Below are 20,255 nucleotides of genomic sequence, written 5' to 3'. Positions count from 1 at the left end.
TGGAGTATCTTAGCTGTCAGATCTAGAGAACTAGCTGGCACTACTGGGGTGCCGAGAAGACAGGACTTTATAGCTGGCATAGGGTGTGATTCTCACTGCAGCCTCTCTTCCGAGTGTAGCTGAATGCTTCCGATGACCGAGGAATAGATATCGTTCGGGGGCCAATCCTCAGCTTTGCCAGCACAAGGACAATCTTCAAGTAAGAATTCTATGTATTTCTCTCCCTAGAGGTCTCAGCACATGAAGTCAGGACATAAGCATCACTGTTTGGTCTTCCCTTTGACCAATGTCTAAAGGGAAGAAGGAATGGCTTAGTTAGAAGTGAACAGACAAGTCAGGGATGGTCCAGGAGATGTGGGGGTGCTAGGGCAGGGTACTGCCTGAACCTACATCAGAAGTAACCCTTGGGAACATCAGCTCCATGTGGTCGTTAACTGGGCAAGACTGGAAGAGCTGGTCTGAATTTAAATAGGGATAATTGAGGTCAGGAAGGATGACTGGCATAGTGGTCAAAATAAGAAAAGGAAGGGACTGTTAAGATGGCTCAGTGGGTTAAAATATTTGCCACCAAGCCTGATGACAAGTTCCATCCCTGGGACCCACATGGTAAAAGGAGAGAACTGACTTCCACGGGTCATCCTGTGACCTCCTTGTTTGTGCTGTGGCACTCGGTGCGTGTGCACACACACAGTGTAATAAATGGCTTGGGTGTGTGTAGCTGCTTGGCCTACTACTCATGGCCCTGGGTTCCAGCCCCACAAACAAGCAGCAGGCAAAAGAATACTATGAACAATGAAGGACGATTCAAGAAGAAATTAGCCCTCACTTCTGGCTACGAGTGAAGGCATGACAGGCGTGAACACGGGTGTCAGCCTTCCTCAAGGTCTTTTCTCAGACTAGATGGTCTTGAGGTACCCAGGTGTGAAGATGGAGGCTCGGCCTGGGTGTGGGAGGGAGCTAAGGAAACCTCAGCATGTGTTTGTTCTCCTAGGAAAGGATTTAAGCTTGTGATCCTGGATGAAGCTGATGCCATGACTCAAGATGCCCAGAATGCCTTGAGACGAGGTAAGACTTGCTGCCCCACCTGACATGTTGGCCAGGAGCATACTGAAAGCCAGGAATTATGGGTGAGATTATTTTCCCCACAGGAGGCACCTCTTAGTCCCGGTGATTCAAACAGGACTGTCCTGTAGCCAGGTCTCCTTCATCACCTGAGTATAGCTAGTCCCTGTCATCTCGTCCTCCTCTACTGATGGCTTCTGTTCTAGATTTGGAGTCTGTGTCATTTAGTGGGGATAGGGCTTAATTTCCTAATCTACCGGCAGACCCACCACCGTTGGGCAAAAAAACAAACGGCAGGCAAGACTGTCAGAGTGGCTACAGTGCAGACTGAGCCGTATTTTCCTGTGGAATGGGGCTGGTGTCACTCCTGTTAAAAACCCTTCTGTGAGCAGCTCCCACTAACACTCCCAGGGAATCTGCTGTGAGTGAAGAGCAGCTTCGGGAGCCTGTGGAGATGACACCTGGGGGGGAGGAACGACAGCACTCATAGCAGAGAGGAGGGAACAGAATTGCGTCTGGTCTTAGAGTGTTGGCGTCCTTCCTTCGTGGGCAAATCTCTGGGGACACTGGGTCCCTGCAGAGTGACACTGGTGTCCTGTGCATCTCTCAGCACTGGCTGTTGCTCCCTGGATGCTCCTAGATTCCAGGCATGGCTGCAGTGAAGTGTACACAGAGCCATCCCCCTGCCTCGGGAAGGTGACCTTGGCAGCCTTTCAGACGACATCTTACATGAAGGGATGGGACTCATGTGCTAGGATTGTGGCAGATCATAAGAAGCAGCATTTTGAGCATTCTAATGATGTGTTTGTTAGCTTTGAAAGTGTAGTGGCAGCTGGGGGTGGTGACTCAGGGCCAATAATCCTAGCACTCCAGGGGCTGAAACGGGTGGATCGCCTGGAGTTTGAGGCCAGCCTGGACCACAGAGATCTACACAGGAAGGTGGCTGAGCTGGACAGATTGCTCAACACCCCTTATCTCCCTTTGCCCTTGCGGGCAGCTAGCGTCCCCACTCCTACTGTCGTTAAACCTTCTGAATGGTCAGAGTGGACTCTGATGTGAGGTGTTTGGTTGTCTCCCAGTGATCGAGAAGTTCACAGAGAACACCAGGTTTTGCCTCATCTGTAACTACCTGTCCAAGATCATCCCTGCGTTGCAGTCAAGGTGCACAAGGTTCCGATTTGGCCCTCTGACGCCTGAACTCATGGTTCCTCGCCTGGAGCATGTAATAGAACAGGAGAAGTGAGTTGCTTTATAAGAAGGAAGTGGGAGGGTCTTGGGCATTGAGTGGCATGGAGGCAAGTTGGGCAGAGCGCCCAGTCCAAGGGGAAGCCTTGGGGACCACTGGCTGCTGTCATTTTCTATGGGCCCTGGACATTCTACCTCATGAGCCCTTTTGATTTTTCTTGACCCCTCACCTGCTTTCCTGAAAGCTGTTCCTGTCATGGGAACTGACTTGCTGGGTCCCTCTTTGGAGATACTGCCTCCTGGCTGAAGGGAGGTTCTGAGACATCCATTCTGAGCAGTCAGATGCAGGGCTGTGGCCTCTTCTTCCCAGAGAAAGTCGTTCATGGCAGCAGCTTCCTTAGGGCCTTAGTTCACAGTTAAGACTCTGGGTGCGGCATGGCTACTTGCATGACACGCCCTAAGCACTGTGTCAGCTTCTAGATGCCATAGGTCAGGAAAGTACTGTCACCACCATCCTGTTGCTTTTTTTTTAAAGCTCTAATCATTTGAGGCCATCTTGTTACATGGTTGAGGGTGTTTGTGCTCTTGGGGAGGGGGACGACTTTATAACTCCTTTTCCTGTTTCCTTTTAGTGTTGATATAAGTGAAGATGGAATGAAGGCCCTTGTCACTCTGTCCAGTGGGGATATGCGAAGGGCTTTGAACATTCTGCAGGTATGAACCTGCTCCAGGCATATTAAACCATTGTTTTGAATAGCTTTACAAGACAGACAGACAGACAATCCATACATTCATTCAGAAGCCTAGACCTGGTAAGATACACCTTGTCGGGGGACCAGTTCTCTGCCTGGGTGTTCTCCTAATGGAGACTCGGAGCTGCTGCAAGAAGCTGGGGGAGGATGCTGACTCTACAGCAAGCAGCAGCATTGGCAGCGGAGAGTGGCTTCCTGTGTAGAGAGTACAGGATCCACACTGTCCTTGACGGTGCCTGTCACTGCGGCAAGGCAGTTGTTGACAGCGCCTGGGTCCTGTCTGCAGAGTACCAATATGGCCTTTGGGAAGGTGACAGAAGAGACTGTCTACACCTGCACCGGGCATCCCCTTAAGACAGACATTGCCAACATTCTGGACTGGATGCTAAATCAAGACTTCACCACTGCCTACAGAAGTATCCTTTCTGGTGATTGTTGCCAGGTTCAGGCCTGGGGGGGCCTAGGGGCCCAGGCTGCAGCCATCCAGGTAAAGGGTGTCAGCTGATGGGAAACAGGTGTCCTCAGGTGGAGAGAACCCTTCTCTTCCTGATGGCACTGGCCTGTGAGAGGCTGAAAGGAGGTTCTCCGTCTGCACTGAGATGAAAAGCTGCAGATAACGGGGTGTGGTCTAAGCAGCCACTTGCTCTGCACTCTAAGAGAAGCCTTATTGAAGATAAAGTGGGACAAATTAGAGTTAGGCCTGCGTGTAGCTCCAAGTGGAGAGGCATCTGTCTGTGCTGGGGTGAAAAGCCTCACTTTGAAGTCTCCCTGCAGCATGTTCTGGAATGGCTGCCCATCCCTTAACTGCTACTCGCAGACATCATGGAGCTGAAGACTCTGAAGGGCTTGGCTCTGCATGACATCCTGACCGAGGTTCACCTGTTTGTGCACAGAGGTAACTGGTGGCCGGGTGTGGAGTGGGGTGGAGGCATAGCTTTGGGGTGTCTCCCAGGGTATGACAGGAGCAGTTCTGAACTGCTTTAAAGCTTTGTCCAAACCCTTCCTCATCTCTGGGCTGCGGGGTGAGCAGCGAGCTGTACTTCCTCGAGGGAATGTCTTGGCGCAGCAGGCGGATATTTTACTCTTCACTTGTTGTATGTCCACACTCTAGGGTAGGGACTGAACCCAGGGCCCTGCACATGCATGTGGCTCACCTCGGGTCTCCACAGAACCCAGGACTGTGGCATCCTAAGCTGCTCCCCGGCTCATGAGTTGTATTTCTAGGACCACCTCCCTCGGAGAGGAGATTGTGTAAATAGCAGCCTTTAGGATCTGCTTCCTATCTGCTGTGCTGGGGTCATCTCAGCTTGGGCCATACCTGGGAGTCGGCCCAGATGATTCAGTCAGCAGGGTGGGGGTAGGGAGAGCCAGGTGCCAGCTTTTCTTTTTTTTTTTAAATTATTTATTATGTATACAATATTCTGTCTGTATGTCTGCAGGCCAGAAGAGGGCACCAGCTCTCATTATAGGTGGCTGTGAGCCACCATGTGGTTACTGGGAACTGAACTCAGGACCTCTGGAAGAGCAGTCAGTGCTCTTTAACCGCTGAGCCATCTCTCCAGCCCAGGTGCCAGCTTTTCTAAGAAGCTCTCAGGGACCCCCTCCATATAATGTTTTAGAAGCTTTCCTCCCAGTAGCCTGCTCCAAAGGGAGAGGCTCCATCAAGCAGCCAGTACCGTGTGCTTGTGTGGAACCTGTTGTCAGGTTTGGCTCCAGAACTTGGTGTGAGCTTTCTAGTTAACGTGTGGCTCTCACCCACCATGGACAGTGTTTGACTTGTCCGTGTTCTAGGTCCCCGAACTGGGATGCAGACTATGCGTATGATTCAGTGTTCTGTGCTCTGGTGATACAGGTGATGTGATTAGTCTTCTTATGCCTGCTAGCCAAGCACTCTTCCTGAACTACATTCCAGCCTGGATATTTTCATAGCCACACGACAAACAAAAATCACAAAACAGCTGATAATGACCTACGGGGCCTGTACCATCCTCAGTTTCCTGGTCGGGTGGCTGTCATGGGCCTGAGGCTCGGCCCTGTCAGAAGTCCCATGGGTGATGGCTGTGGTTTTGTGTTTTGTATTAGGAAGTGACACATCTTACTCGTTTTTCTTTTTCCACAGTTGACTTTCCATCTTCAGTTCGGATACATTTACTGATCAAGATGGCAGACATTGAGTGAGTATTTTCCCAATTTCAATCCTTTGCCTGTTCCCTCTCCTGCTGTAAGCTTTTTAGTTTCAGCTTGTGTGGCTTCAGCTTGTATGCTCCTCAGACATGGGCGACCTAGCTTGGGTAGTGTCAAGTGGAATGTGCTGGAGGACAGGGGCTGCCTGCAGAGCATAGCGCGCAGGGCAAGCACAGCCCAGTCCAGGGCTAAGCAGAGGGTCACTTCAGTCCTCAGAGCTCTAGCCTTTGGCTCTGCCACAGATCGGGTACGCAGGCTGTTTCGGGGTGCCCAGCTATCCTCTTATTAAGACATTGTGGCATACAGGAGCACACTGGAGGAAAAGCAAACAAACTCAATTTTCCACTTTGCCCAGTTCAGTAAACACTGTCATATAAGTGGACAGCACACTGGGCCTCGATCAGATGCCAGTATCACCAGCTCCAGCAGCTGTCACTGGCGGGTCATTTTCTATCACGGCATTGGGAATGATTTTGCTTTCGGTGGCTAGGCATTTAAAAGTGACAAGATGAACAGCCAGTGCCCTGCTTTGCTGCCCAAACCACAAACCTCCAGCTCCCTTCTGCAAAAGTTGTGTCAGTCTATAACCCCCAACACATGCCCCTGCCGTCTGCAGGGGTGGAGTGGGTAGAATCCAGAGCCTCCTGGTCCTAGCTTTTCAGTCTGTCCTCGGCAGTGTCGACCAGTTGGTGAGTGAGCAAGCATTGGGGTGCTCACTGAGCGACTGTTGGAGGACATGGACAGCACCCCTCTGCAGGGTGGGTTTATCAGCTCTGGCGCCCCCTGGCAAGCCACCGCAGCTCTCACGTTCTCCCACTCACAGGCAGGGCCTAGGTGTACTTTATTCTCAACTTGGGGTTGGTGTCTACAGGTATAGACTTTCCGTTGGCACCAATGAGAAGATACAGCTGAGCTCCCTCATTGCTGCTTTTCAAGTCACCAGAGACCTGATAGTCTCAGAGGCCTAGCCACTCCAAGGCCTGCTGGCCCTGCCTCAGGCCCAACAGTGACAGAGGACTTGCTCACTGGTGAAGTACTGCCCTGGACTACTGATAAAGATGGTCACAGAAGTCTCTCCCCAGGCATTTGGGCAGTGCTATCTGTGGCTTTTTGGAGCGGGACCTACCAAGCAACTTTAATTCGTAACTATCCACACTGCTTGTCTTTTGTAGGGAAAAATAAATCTTTTTGGGGGTGGGGGGAGAAATGCTTTAAATCTTTACTGTCAGTTGCCGAGTTGACAAAATTGGCCTTACCTCAGGTCTGCAGTGTGATGTTCAAATTGAACAACCCTTCAGGTGTCTTCCAACTTAGGGTCTGCATCCCTGAATTTAAACTTTCTCACTTTTGAATGGGTGCTAGTGGGTTTCTGATCAAAACTGTTTTGTTACAAAGTTTCAAATCGGTCTTTTGCCCAGTGTGGTTACATGCCTATAGCCTCAGGACTCAAGAGGCTGAGGCAGAATTACCAGCCAATTGTAGGCCAGCCTGCTGAGATAAACCCTATCAGAAACAAAACAACTGTCTTTTTCTTTTTCAGAAGGCTTCCCAGCAGGTTCCAAATTCTCTTGTGACAGTCGCAGAGAAACTGTAAAAATACAGCTAGTCTTCAGACTGCCTTTCTGGGCCAGTGACTGACTGTCCCCGCCTGCGGGGCCGGGCTGCACTTAGACCAGTCCTCCACGGTAGGGGTGGTGCCTGCTCGGTGCCCTGTGCCTGCTGTCTCTAGTGTCACAGGATAAGCTCTCCTTGGAGGCTATTCCTAATAAAGCTGTTCTGGCAGGCTTCTGTACAAGGTAGAAAAGTGTGTGCATTCCCTTGGGACCAAACTTCCCCTGGGCTAGAGAGGGGCTGTGCTCACTACTCACACGGAGTGCACCTGGTGTGCCATGACCCACCTGCTGTTTACCGGGTTAGCTGTGTGAGGTGCATCTGAGGTGGAGGCATTTTCAGCACCATGGACCCTGAAGTTGAGCATGTGCTGTCTAAAGGAGAGATCTGCTTGTCCATGGAGAACTTGCTCCCCAAGTCTTCCAGTGGAGTTTGAAGCTGCAGCCAAGTGGTCAGGGTCGGAGGCAGTGTCTCAGTCACATGGCTGAACCTGAACTGCCCACTGGAGTCCAACTCTCCCTTTGTGCTTGTTTTAAAAGATTTTTTTTTTAATGGAAAAAAAGGGACAGAGACAGGTTTTTTTTTCCCTCTCTTCTCCCTTCAATGAAAGCCTCATTTTGCAATGTTTCTCTTCAGATAAGAGAGGAAAGTCCTCCATACACACACTGTACAATGTGAACACCGCCTCCATAAAGCATCAATTAAGAAAAGTCCAAGAATAAGGTGGTGCGTTTCTTTTAAAATAATTTAAAATATATTAACTTTCCCAAGGCAGATTTTGTGTGAGTGAGGCATCCCGAACAGGTAGCTCTGCCGCTGGTGAAGAGCGGTGCTTGGGAGGGGCTGTGTTTAAAGCAGTTGAAGTGGAGGGTGAGTCCCATGAGGTCAAGCAGCAGAGACAAACGCACGCACATGACAGCATGAGCCAGTGATGACACTGACTCCACACAACTAGACATGGCTTCACAACTGGGCCACGTAAGAACTCCTGGCTTTTAAAGACCACTGAGAAAACATAGTTGTACCTTAATATCTGCTGAGAAAATACAAATAAATATGGTGCTGATAAATGGCCATCTGACCGTCATGCAGTTGAGGAGCACCTCATATGATCTGATGTACTTGTTTGTCATTTCCTACACATGCACACCACTGTTTAAAGAAAAGTAAAAGCCAGTACTAGTGTATTGGTGAGGGGCACAGCCCAGACCACCTGCCAAACACGAGTGTTCCTTTGACCAGGAACCTCAGACCATGCAGCACTGACTGGACACAGGCAGCAGGTGCTATGCTATGCTATGCTATGCTACGTGGCAGGCACTTCCCAGTGAAGGGAGTATGGACTTGACCATCACCAGACAGGCTCTGGAGCCTGCACGCTTTTTATCCAAACAACATCCACAACTGCACTTGGCTTCAAGACAACTAGACTGACGAAGGCCGCTCACAACGCTCACAACAGACGAAGACGAGGTAAGGCTGGCACCACGGAAGTGGAGTCCCTCAGACCTACTTGCACATGCCAATGGGGAGAAAGGTCCACAGCGGGTCCAGTGTCGTCTGCTGGCTCCATCCGAGCCAGTCCCTTGCATTGCTTCTCTATAGGAGTCAGGATGGCTGGTGCTACTACAAAGTCCTGTATGTGAGGAACTCTTTCATCTTCTTAGGGATTGGCAGTGCTAGCACTTGGTATGTTGTGAGGAAACTTCGAAGGGCTTTCCTGCATAAATGCTTCAGTGAGGACAGGACGCGGGGAGCCGTCCAGAACTGGACATGGCCATCTCTTGTCCTGAAACAACAGAAACCAATCCTTAGCAGGCCCCTTGAAATAGGGGGCTCCAGAAACTGAAGTGCACTCTTGACTGGGATGGGCTATAAATTGCTAAATAACGACTGTTTGATAGAATTACGAGAGCCCAGGATATGGCCCATGCCAGTGGTCCCAACTGTTGTATAAGATTAAAGCAGGGGCCGGCGGTGGTGGCGCACGCCTTTAATCCCAACACTCGGGAGGCAGAGGCAGGCGGATCTCTGTGAGTTCGAGACCAGCCTGGTCTACAGAGCTAGTTCCAGGACAGGCTCCAAAGCCACAGAGAAACCTTTTCTCGAAAAACCAAAAAAAAAAAAAAAGATTAAAGCAGGATGCGAGCCCAAGTGTTGAAGGCTGGCCTGGGCAATACAGTGACACTGTCCACAAACAGATGTCTTTGATGACATCACAGCCCCTCTACATACTAACTCAAAAAGAAAAGAGCTGGAGATAGAGCAGAGTACTTGCCTAGCACGAGAAAGCCCTGGGCTCACACATAATAGACATTGCCACTATCAATTACAGACGTCATCTGTAAGGTGGCCACATCACCTTATCTGAGGCCTCCTTGTGGAATTGGCCATTCAGGATAATATGAGCCATATATGCGTCTTTTGCTGCATTTAGGTTAATTATTAACATCTATAAATGACACAGTGGCAGGAGAGAATATTTTATGTAACCTTAGATTTTCTTAGGCAAGACTATTCTAGACACTTTCTTCCCTTAAAAAATGTCACAGTATAGGCAAGAGATACTACTGCCCATCTGTTCAACACAGATACATACCCTGTGGCGATAACTCCACCATGTGGGAAGAATGTGCAGCAAAGACCATTGGTCATGGGAGCAAAGGCAACTGGAGCCTTCAGTTCCAGAGCCCAAATCCTGAGGAGCCTAGATGGGAGAGAGGTTACATGTATGCTGAGTTGGAGGCCAGCGAGAATGCCTGCCATTACTCGCAAGTATCAGCTCTAAGGCAGCCTCCCGCATCCCTCCTTACCTGTCATCTGCCACTGTAGCAAGGTACAGGCCTTCAGGAGAGAAGCACACAGACCGCAGGGAGCTCATGTGGACATCACTGTCATCCATGACAGGTTCGAGCTGGGTGTGACTACAAAGAAACAGCACCAGGTCTGGACCGATGGTTACCCTCCCCCAGCATCCTCACCTGCAGGTAGTACGCCAAGTGCTCTGGCTGTGCTCCTGTAAAACCATAGCATCTGCAGACTGGAAAACAAGGCCCACTGAAAGCCCCGAGTGTTTTAAGGTGTCAGGGGTTATCAACACTTGTGCTAATTTCCTTATGCGAAGTAGGTCAGCCCCACTTTTATGCCACAGTGAAAACGCAGTCCTTTCTAGGCTAGTCTGTGATAATTACAGGATTACTATCATTTGCTTTGGAAACAACAGAAAGTAAGGAAAAAGTAGAGCAAGCTTGCAAGGACAGAAATTAAACAGGAGGTGACAGTTCTGATGAGAGTCACTCTGAACCTGGTACTACAGTTAACAGGTAGGAAGAGTCACTGGTTTCATATTCTGAACCGAAGCACTGAGCCAGCTGCGTTCTCCCACCCAAGCTGTTCCTCCCGTTCCAGACTCCAAGGGAGTATGTATAACCCCACAAAGTCCTTACTGAAGTGACCTCAGCCTCTCGCCAGTGTAGGGGTCCCACATAATCACGCTGGTGTCGTAAGAAGCTGTGACGAGCAAGGCAGAGTCAGGAGAGAAGTCACAGGAGACAACACTGCTCTGGTGGCCTTCCAGCTTCCGGATTAGTGTGTAGGACCGCATGCTCCACAGAAAGACCTGCAACAAGACAGAAAGTGCTCGCACAGACACCAGAGCAATCCCCATCCTGCCCCTCAACCAGGGAAAGTATAATTTTTTTTTTTCTACAGCCTTCCTAGGACCCACCATGCAGGTTTAAGCACTTACAAGGTGCACTACATTTTAAGAGCATAGGCCAGGCTAGACGACAGAAGGTTGCCTACTCAACATTCCCATGGCTTTCTGAGCCCTCCTTGTGCCTCTCTATCAAATAGCTTGTTCTGCTTGAAACCAAGCATAGCATCAGCTATGAGGTGAGGAGTGGGCCCCATAGACCAAGCAGCAGCACCCTTCCCAGACACTTAACATTTACCTGGTTTAAGAACCTTAGCAAGCAGGGCTATGGTGGCACACACCTTCAATCCCAGCACTTTGGAGGCAGAGGCAGGCAGATTAGTTAGTTCAAGGCCAGTCTGGTCTACAGAGTGGGTTCTGGGACAGAACTAAGAAGAGAAACCTTGTCTCAAAAATCGAGATGACACACGCACCCTCCCCTGGGAATCAGGCCCATGACTGCATCTGACCTAGCTCATAACTTTAAACCTTGCTGAGACTTGTCAAAACAGGGGTTCCTTTCTTCCCTTTTTTTTTTAAATATTTATTTATTTATTATGTATACAATATTCTGTCTGTATGCCTGCAGGCCAGAAGAGGGCGCCAGACCTCTTAACAGATGGTTGTGAGCCACCATGTGGTTGCTGGGAATTGAACTCAGGACCTTTGGAAGAGCAGGCAATGCTCTTAAGCACTGAGCCATCTCTCCAGCCCCCTTTTTTTTGGTTTTTTGAGACAGGGTTTCTCTATAGCTTTGGAGCTCACTCTGTAGACCAGGCTGGCCTCGAACTCACAGAGATCCGCCTGCCTATGCCTCCCAAATGCTAGGATTAAAGGCATGCGCCACCACTGCCTGGCTCCATTTTTCCTTTTATCTTCGTAATTCTTGAGCTCAGTAGAGAGCTTGCCTAACTCTCCCCAAAACCCTGGGTTCCATCCCCAGCACTGCATAAAATGGGCCTGAAGGTGCAGCTTGGAGGGTCAGTTCAGGGTCATCTTTAGCTACAATGAGTTTGAGGCCAGCCTCAATTACCTAAGATCCTGTCTCAAGAAAAAAAAAAGAAAATGCCTCACTTGCTCATTGCTCATTCCAAACATTACATGATCAAGTTCCTGAGCTATGCTAACAGTCACCCCTTCCAAACTGTCCCATCCTATCACATCTAAGGTCAGCCAAGTCACACAAACAGAACAGAAACCCCTCTCCAGAGTGTCCCTGGGCTTTAGCACCTTTAAACAACAGGCCAGGACTGCTGCTATCAGGGTTTGAAATGCAAATCCTAATCAGAAAGCATCAAACTGGAGAGATTCCAACTCACAGGAAATAGGTCTGGATGTGGGCTGTAGATTCTAAAATCCTGGCTGGGCAGTGGTGGTGCACGCCTTTAATCCCAGCACTCAGGAAGTAGAGGCAGGCGGATCTCTGTGAGTTTGAGGCCAACCTAGTCTACAAGAGCTAGCTGCAGGACAGCCACTAAAGCTACACAGAGAAACCCTGTCTCGAAAAACCAAAAATTAAAAAAATTTAAAAAATTAAAAAAAAAAAAACCACTCCTGTTAAAATCCTGGACTCCAAAGGAGAAAAAAATAATTTAAAAATACTGCACTTGGAGCCGGGCAGTGGTGGCGCACGCCTTTAATCCCAGCACTTGGGAGGCAGAGGCAGGCGGATCTCTGTGAGTTCGAGACCAGCCTGGTCTACAAGAGCTAGTTCCAGGACAGGCTCCAAAACCACAGAGAAACCCTGTCTTGAAAAACAAAACAACAACAAAAAAAAATACTGCACTTGGCCATTCTGGAAAAGGAAACACTCCCAAAGATGACATATTCATTTCCAAATCCTCTCCCATTGTCATGTTCAAGTATCAGCTTCCAGAGAGTTGTGTAGGGCTCAGGCACACACATGCTGTGTATGTACACTCACATACAGGCTCACACATGCCATGCACACTCGCACACAGGCAGAGTGCTGTGCACATTCACACACTGGATGCTTACCGACTTCTCACCAGCTGCGGAACATAACATGCTGCAGTCAGGGGAGATAGAGCAGCAGTAAACCCACTGCAGGTGGCCAGACAACACCTGGATCTGCTTACCTGCAGGAGAAGAGCAGAGGGAGAATCAGCCCTCAGAACGTGAGGTAACCATCTAGTTCTCAGCCAGAGCCCAAACCCAATTCTAGTGCAGGACAAGACCTGGCATTTTAAGCACTAGGAAAAAGTCAATACCTACAGTCTGAATGCAGCAGCCAGAAAGCCAAGGAGCTCACGCCCTGTGGCGTCCTCTACAGAGGAGCAGGGCAAAGCTGCACAGCACAGAGGACAGTCTTTTCATGAACCCAGCACTGTGCACTTACAGTATCACACGTGCTGTGCTTTCTCAAGGCGAGTTAATGGAGTGTATACCTAGCCCATCGGACCAGAGGGAATAGAAAGAGATTTTCCCATGTGGGGTATTGCTTAATGAAACTGCAATATACAGGAGAAAAGATGAGGAATAAGATTCTGTTTTTGTGAAATGACCTCAAAACCCTATGTGTGTGTTCAGGACTATGTGTGTGTTCACAAGTATAGACAGTATGGCCAGAGGTTTGTGACATGTGCTACCAATTGTAAGGGAAGTGTAGAAGACAGAAGAGGGAAGGTAGGAACAATGGGGACATAAAGAGCTAAGCAAGAAACACACAAGAATTCACCAAGTTCATGTGCACATGTGGCTATAAATGATAAGCTGTGGAACTCAACCATGGTCTCTTCTATAGCAATTTAGCAGTCATAACTGAATGTAATATGGCAAGTTGGGCTAGTAAGACAATGCCTGGCACCTGGTAACACACCTTGTCCCTTTTCTTGGAAAGCCCTACCTGGGACTGGAGAGATTGTTCAGTGGTTAGAGCACTTGCTGCCCTTGCAGAGGACCAGGGTTTGGTTCCCAGCACCTACATAATAGCTCACAACCATCCTTAACTCCAACTTCAAGGGATCTGACAGGCCCTGACCTCTGTGAGTAGCAGACACACGCACTGTGTGCATACATCCATACACATAAAATAAACTTAAAAAAAAATACTCCCCAAAATCCACTTTGTCCCACCCACTCTGAGTCACTGTCACCTGGTCCATTCTCTCCATCAGCAAGGGATTTACTGAGCCTCCCCTCAAACCTTCCCATCAGGTGTGCTCAGCACTGGGAAGGAGGAAACACAATCACCAATGAAGTCCAGGGCCAGGCTAGGCTAAGCTACATGGTGAGCAAGCTCTACACACATAGCATGAAAAATATGAGAGCTGGGTATAAGCCTTTAGTTCTAGCACTTGGAAGGCAGAGAGGTTAGCTTGGTCTATGTAGAGAGCTCCAGGACAGTCAGGGCTACATAGAGAGGCCCTGTCTCAGAAAGAAGAGCACACAATGGCTCAGGCTGGTGGGCAGAAGCCCATTTCAGATTGCTTGTTTTCAAGCTCCAGGCACAGACAGAAGCTACCAGGGTTCTAGTAGTGAGCGGGTGGTGTGGATGAAGACACTCCAAACACCTCCGTAACTGTTCAGCTACAAGCTGCTACGGACTGTGGAAACCCCAACATTCATAGGCTACAAACATAATCTCCAAGGTGAAGGCATTTGGAATGGGGTCTTTGGGAAATTAAATTGGTCATGAGGGGGATTTAGTGATTTATGAAAGCAAGCAAGCCTAGAGAGCTTTCCTGCCCTTTTTGTGTTGTGAAATAGACATCTACAGACTGGAGTGAACTCCCTGTCATCAGCCATGTGCCGCACCCTTAGACTTCAGCCGCCTTCAGAAAGAGAGGCACATGCTTACTGACAAAGTCTCCAAGCAGCAGTACAATGGTTCTCAACCCCTTTGGGGTGGTCCAACTCGTAAATCCAGGAAAACACAGATGTTTACATTATGACTCATAACAGTTACAAAGTAGCAATGAAAATAATGTTATGGTTGGGGGTCACAACATAAGAAACCATATTGAAGGGTTGTAGCATTAAGCAGGCTGAGAACCACTGCTATAGTACGTACTATGCAAGCCCAAACTAAGGCAATAATTACCATTCTCATTTCTTTGTTTTGTTTGTTGTTTTTTTGATTTTTTTTAATATATTTACTTATTTATTATGTATACAATATTCTGTCTGTGTGTATGTCTGCAGGCCCGAAGAGGGCACCAGACCCCATTACAGATAGTTGTGAGCCACCATGTGGTTGCTGGGAATTGAACTCAGAACCTTTGGAAGAGCAGGCAATGCTCTTAACCTCTGAGCCATCTCTCCAGCCCCTTGTTTTTTTGAGACAAGGTTTCTCTGTGTAGCCCTAGGTATCCTGAAACTTGCTCTGTAGACCAGGCTGGCCTCAAACTCACAGAGATTCACCTGCCTCTGCCTCCCAAGTGCTGTAATTAAAGGTACCATTCTCTTTTCTGAGAAGTAGGAGAAATGTTACATAATGGCAGGCAGAACAGCTACCAGAGCTAAGTTCTGACCCTTCTCAGGCGGGACTGCCTCCTTTGCCATTTCTTTCTACCATGTGGGTTCATACTTGGCAGCAAGTTCATTTAGCATTAAGTCATCTTGCCTGCCCAGATATCCTTTTTTTTAAAAGGCATTTCAACCTATGTTCAGTTACAATAAATCCATATGTGTGTTCCTGGGTATGTGGACTAGCTGCATATTAATGTTTTAAAGTGCGTCTGTGCTCTATTACAAGATAGCATATCAGACATTCCCGAGTGCTTCTGCCCCTAAGGATGTGAGATCCAGAACAGGTTTTCGGTATGAGCTAGCCTGTGCATTGCAGGCTGTCAACCAGCATGCCATGTTGTCTTTTTAGAGGCCTTTTTTTTTTTTTTTAAGATTTATTTATTTACTATGTATACCGTGTTCTGTCTGGGTACCAGATGAGGACACCAGATCTCATTACAGATGGTTGTGAGACCATGTGGTTGCTGGGAATTGAACTCAGAACCTCTAGAACAGTCAGGGCTCTTAACATCTGAGCTATCTTTCCAGCCCCTAGCGGGCATTTTTTAACTTCTTCAGGCATTGCTAGTACTCCCTGGAGGAGAGTGCCTCCTCTGGCTGGGAGGCCATGGTCTGGAGTCCAGTTGGGGGGCCTCCTGAAAGAAAAGGTGTCTTTGTGAAGTAGGGTCTCAGCTTAGAGTACTTGTCTCTCTGAAGGTGGTCAGTTTTTATGGCATTCTATTTGAGATAGCTGTGTACAGGGGACAGTTCCATACAGCTCTGGTGTTGACCCCTGAATGGTGAGAGAGGGAAGAAGACTTTATTGCCATCATTTCCCCACAAATGGCTAGAAGGAGAGAACTCACTCCTGCAGTCTGACCTCCATGCTGTGGCATGTGTTATGCTCCCCAAAGACAATAATAAATTAGAATTTTAAGAAAGACTACCTGTATTGAGGATAAAAATCTTCTTGTCAGTGCTGCCTAAACAAGACAGTGTAACAACTGTTTTCGGAGCACTGCCCACATTAGGGATCAGGAGTCCTCTAGAGCTGGCTTACAGTAGGGCGTATGTGTGGGTTCTGGGCACAGTCTATGGCAGTTTATATAAGAGGCACAAGTACTCTCTGGTGTTGGTGTCCTGGGGGTCTAGAACCTGCCCCTACAGGAGAATATACAGTGAACTTTTGGTGCTAAGATATCTTTAACTCAGTACTTTGGGAACACCGGGTGACAAAAAGAACATCTTTGAAAGACTTGTTGGCTAAGACGGAGAAGGAACACAACTCTAAATATAAAATGGCATTGGTGAGATGAGGGAAGCAAGTGCCTCAGGCGCCTCTCCTACCATGTTTATTTAGGTCCCAGATTCGAAGAGTCTTATCCCGGGATGCAGAGACCAAAATCAAACTTCCACTGGGTGTGAAACTCAGATCTCTCACGACATCTTGGTGGCCAGAAAGATTCAGAAGCAGGAGCCCTGGAGGGAGCAGAAGCCCTTGGTCAGTGTAAGGCGAAGCAGACTTGGCAGTCACTGCCCACTCTCCTCAGCCTGGAGGTCGATGGAGCCTATGGGCCTGACCGCATGTCATGAGCACACCGCCCTGACCCTTACTAACCAGAAACACCTACCTGTCTGCACCTCCCAAATCTTGATCTGTCCGTCATTGAGACCCGTGGCCAGGATCAGGCAAGAAACATCTGGCACCTGGGGATGGTGGCGTGCCCAGAGTTTCCTGCTGGGTGGTGAGGGCCACGGGCTGAAGGCCAACCCCCACACAATCTGACCACAGTCCAGTGTCTTCTCCTTCAGGCTGCCTCGTCCTTTTGAATCATTTTTGCTGCTCCGGCTTTTGGCTTCAAATCCTTTAGGGATGCTGGGCAAAGCAGACATTTTCTGAATGAATCTACAATTGTAACCATGTCAACCAACATGCCATCGAGACTCAATTCCTAGAAGCCACTTCTGGCATTCGGTGAATTCTGGTTTACTTCCTTTTGAAATTCATGGGACAGAGGCTTCATTGCTCTGGCCCATCCAACTTGCAGCTCCCTACAATGGGGCGCCCTGCCTTGTGGGATAAGTAGACCACAGAGGCTCCAGCAAGCACACGCTGCTCAGCAAGTTCTCGTGGGTTTGGGTCCTGGAGAGAAACAAACACTTTTCCCCCTGAGAAAGTATGCAAGGCACAGTGAGGGGTTAGAAGCAGGACAGACAGAATTAGAACATGGAGACTCTCCATATGCCGCTTTCCTGCTCAACAAGGCCCCATCTACAACTCAGAAATCCCCAGGAGTGAACCCTCTTTTGCCATTATAGCCCATGTGGTGCATACCCATGTCTGCCCTCACTGCACTCTTGGTGACGAAGAGGCTCTTCCACCTACTTCCCTGGCAGCACATCTAGCTGTGACCCATCAGTAGAATAGGTAGCCACAGCACTGCACAGATGGCATTGCCCTGGGACCTCTCAGCCCAGCCCAGCCATGACCTTTCACATTCTACTGGGAAACAAGTCCAGGAAAGTGAAGCTCAGGCCCCAGACACAAGGTCCCGTCCACACTGGACCCAATACTGTCCACAATGACATAGGTGAAGTAGACGCTCTAGGGTTGGGTCTGAAAGCGTGTTTACTATTCCACAGTGTACGTGACCAGCAGACAGGAAGACCCACTCTTCTGAGTGATGTTGACAGTTTTTGTACACTCAATTGGGGAAACCAGATGAGGACCCCAGATCCCAAGGCAAGCTCAGATGTATTTCATGAGGAATTCTATACCTAACAACACATGTGACTGAATTGCTATATTCTCATGTGCCCTGAAAAGATCCATTAAACCACAGTTCTGTCAATCGTGTAGTGCAATATGTTAAAAATTGTATCAAGCTCATTTGGAGAAATGGAGGCTCTCCAGCCTAAATCGGAGGGCAGCAGAATACACCCAGGGCAGCACTGTCTGCTTTTGCTCAACAATTCTTTTGTCATTTGTTTTAAAAAATGTCACAGTATGTTGACAAAACTGTATATATTTACAATGTACAACATGGTGGTGTGCATGTGTAATGTATAGAGACAAGGGTGAGCCTCTCACACACTCCCCCCTCACCCGGGGGCTCCACAGCCTTGCCAATGTCCAGACACACACCACTCTCACCCTTGGTAGCCAGCACTGTACTCCTGCCCTCTAGCAGGCGATTCTTCTTTAGATTCCACACATGAAGGCCTGCGGCTTATTTTACTTTTTATGATGTCTTCTAGGTTTACCGACATTGTAGAAAATGACAGGATTTGTTTGCTTTTTGAAACACGGTCTTACTATATAGCCCTGGCTGGCCTGGAACTCAGAGATATGCCTGTCTCTGCATCCTAAGAGGTGAGCCTAGTTCATTCCAGTCAAATGACAGGGTTTAAAAATAGAGATTTTGATCCTTAGTCATCAGAGAAATGCAAATCAAAACAATTCTGATTTTCCATCTTACACACCTGTAAGAATGGCCAAGATCAAAAACACTGATGACAACTTATGCTGGAGAGCTTGTGGGGTAAAGGAAACACTCCTGCATTGCTGGTTGGAGTGCAAACTGGTACAGCCACTTTGGATATCAGCATGGCGGTTTCTCAGAAAATTAGGAAACAAGCTTCCTCAGGACCCAGCAATACCACTTTTGGGTATATATCCAAAGGATGCTCAATCGTACCACAAGGACATGTGCTCAACTATGTTCACAGAAGCATTATTTGTCATAGCCAGAACCTGGAAACAACCTAAATGCCCCTCAACCAAAGAATGGATAAGGAAAATGTGGTATATTTACACAAAGGAGTATTACACAGCAGAAAAAAAAAATGCCGTCTTGAAATTTGCAGGCAAATGGATGGAGCTAGAAAACGTCATATTGAGTGAAGTAACCCAGACCCAAAAAGACAATTATCATATGTACTCACTTATAAGTGGTTTTTAAAAAAGATTTATTATGTATTCAGTGTTCTGCCTGCATGTATCCCTGCAGGCCAGAAGAGGGCACTAAATCTCATTACAGATGGTTGTGAGCACATGTGGTTACCGGGAATTGAACTCAGGACCTTTGGAAGAGCCGGCAAAGCTCTTAACCACTGAGCCATCTCTCCAGCCCTCATAAGTGGTTTTTAAACATAAAGCAAAGAAAACCAGCCTACAAATCACAATCCCAGAGAACCTAGACAACAATGAGGACTCTAAAAGAGACATACATGGATCTAATCTATAGGGGAAGTAGAAAAAGACAAGATCTCCTGAGTAAACTGGGAGCGTGGGGACCTTGGAAGAGGGCTGAAAGGGAGGGAAGAGGCAGGGAGGGGAGAAGAGAAAAATGTAGTGCTCAATAAAATCAATTAAAACAAAAAAAAATAGAGGTTTTGTTGGAACCCTGACTCCCTCATTTCTGTGTAGAGCACAATACTGAAGGAGCCAGTCAGGATAGAGCTGACCCACAGAGCCCAACCAGTCATTATCTGGAGAAAGAATGCTGCTGTTCCAGATAAAAACAGCATTGGTAAGATGAAGAAAAAGGCAATGTAGGATTCTGGTGCTGTTAAACGATCAGGTACCTCACCACCGTGTTTTTCAGCTCCCAGATGTGAGAAGCATCTTATCATCCTGGGATGCAGACACCAAAATCAAAGTGCCTGTTACCTCTGATCCAAAATGGCCGAATGTCACCTCGTTAGGGTCTCTACTGGTCCTGATCAATGCACACACTCCTGCTCTCTGTACTGTCTATACTTTTCACACCTGCCTGAGCCTGACACAGGGACCAGGTTGTCATCTTGGGGTAGAATTAAAAACAGGCCACAAAAGCCATGGTGCACACCTTTAATCTCAGCACTTAGGAGGCAGAGGCAGACAGATCTCTGAATTCAAGGTCAGCCTGGTCTACAGGATAGCCAGGGCTATATAGAGAAACTCTGAGTGAAGAACAAAAACAAGAGAAAGAAAAGAAGCCACAGTGCTAGGTGGGTGGTCCTGCACCTGTGAGCCTAGCATTTAGGGGGTACATGGAGGAGGATCAGTAGTTCGAGACCAGTGTGGACCACACAGGGAGACTGTCTCTAAAGAGGAAAATGAACAAGGCACAGGAGAAATGAAACAGCTTAGAACCTCCAGTTTTTCAAAAGCACAACTCTTATTTCTATATCTGAATGAAAGGCACCTCTGTGCCCCTTCACTCAAAGGGATAAGAAACTATGTGTTATTTCATTTCATTTAATATGTTGGGCTTAAAAACAATCTTATACAATAAAGGATTGTCTGGAGGCAT

At 48.1% G+C, this 20,255-nt stretch overlaps 2 protein-coding genes across 2 annotated transcripts in view; one reads left to right on the top strand and one right to left on the bottom strand.

Moving 5' to 3' along the window:
- The window catches only part of Rfc5 (replication factor C subunit 5), a 10,668-nt gene extending 3,964 nt beyond the window's left edge, over positions 1–6,704 (top strand). Inside the window, exons 4-11 of the mRNA XM_005344333.2 lie at positions 120–199; positions 992–1,065; positions 2,142–2,301; positions 2,880–2,961; positions 3,286–3,415; positions 3,817–3,894; positions 5,119–5,173; positions 6,055–6,704. Of these exons, the coding sequence (XP_005344390.1) occupies positions 120–199; positions 992–1,065; positions 2,142–2,301; positions 2,880–2,961; positions 3,286–3,415; positions 3,817–3,894; positions 5,119–5,173; positions 6,055–6,151 (756 nt within the window). The 3' untranslated portion in view covers positions 6,152–6,704. The remainder of the gene's footprint in view (positions 1–119; positions 200–991; positions 1,066–2,141; positions 2,302–2,879; positions 2,962–3,285; positions 3,416–3,816; positions 3,895–5,118; positions 5,174–6,054) is intronic.
- Positions 6,705–7,517: 813 nt separating this feature from the next.
- Positions 7,518–20,255, bottom strand: part of Wsb2 (WD repeat and SOCS box containing 2) — a 25,022-nt gene continuing 12,284 nt past the window's right edge. Inside the window, exons 3-9 of the mRNA XM_005344335.2 lie at positions 16,590–16,834; positions 16,306–16,437; positions 12,487–12,587; positions 10,241–10,413; positions 9,608–9,718; positions 9,394–9,501; positions 7,518–8,583 (exon numbers count right to left, since the gene is read on the bottom strand). Coding sequence (XP_005344392.1) covers positions 8,421–8,583; positions 9,394–9,501; positions 9,608–9,718; positions 10,241–10,413; positions 12,487–12,587; positions 16,306–16,437; positions 16,590–16,834 — 1,033 coding nt within the window. The 3' untranslated portion in view covers positions 7,518–8,420. The remainder of the gene's footprint in view (positions 8,584–9,393; positions 9,502–9,607; positions 9,719–10,240; positions 10,414–12,486; positions 12,588–16,305; positions 16,438–16,589; positions 16,835–20,255) is intronic.

The sequence above is a fragment of the Microtus ochrogaster genome, chromosome 2, assembly GCF_000317375.1.
Source record: "Microtus ochrogaster isolate Prairie Vole_2 chromosome 2, MicOch1.0, whole genome shotgun sequence".
In the NCBI taxonomy this organism is placed as follows: Eukaryota; Metazoa; Chordata; class Mammalia; order Rodentia; family Cricetidae; genus Microtus; species Microtus ochrogaster.
Note: the sequence above shows the minus strand (reverse complement) of the source record. Positions and strands in the feature narration are given on the sequence as shown.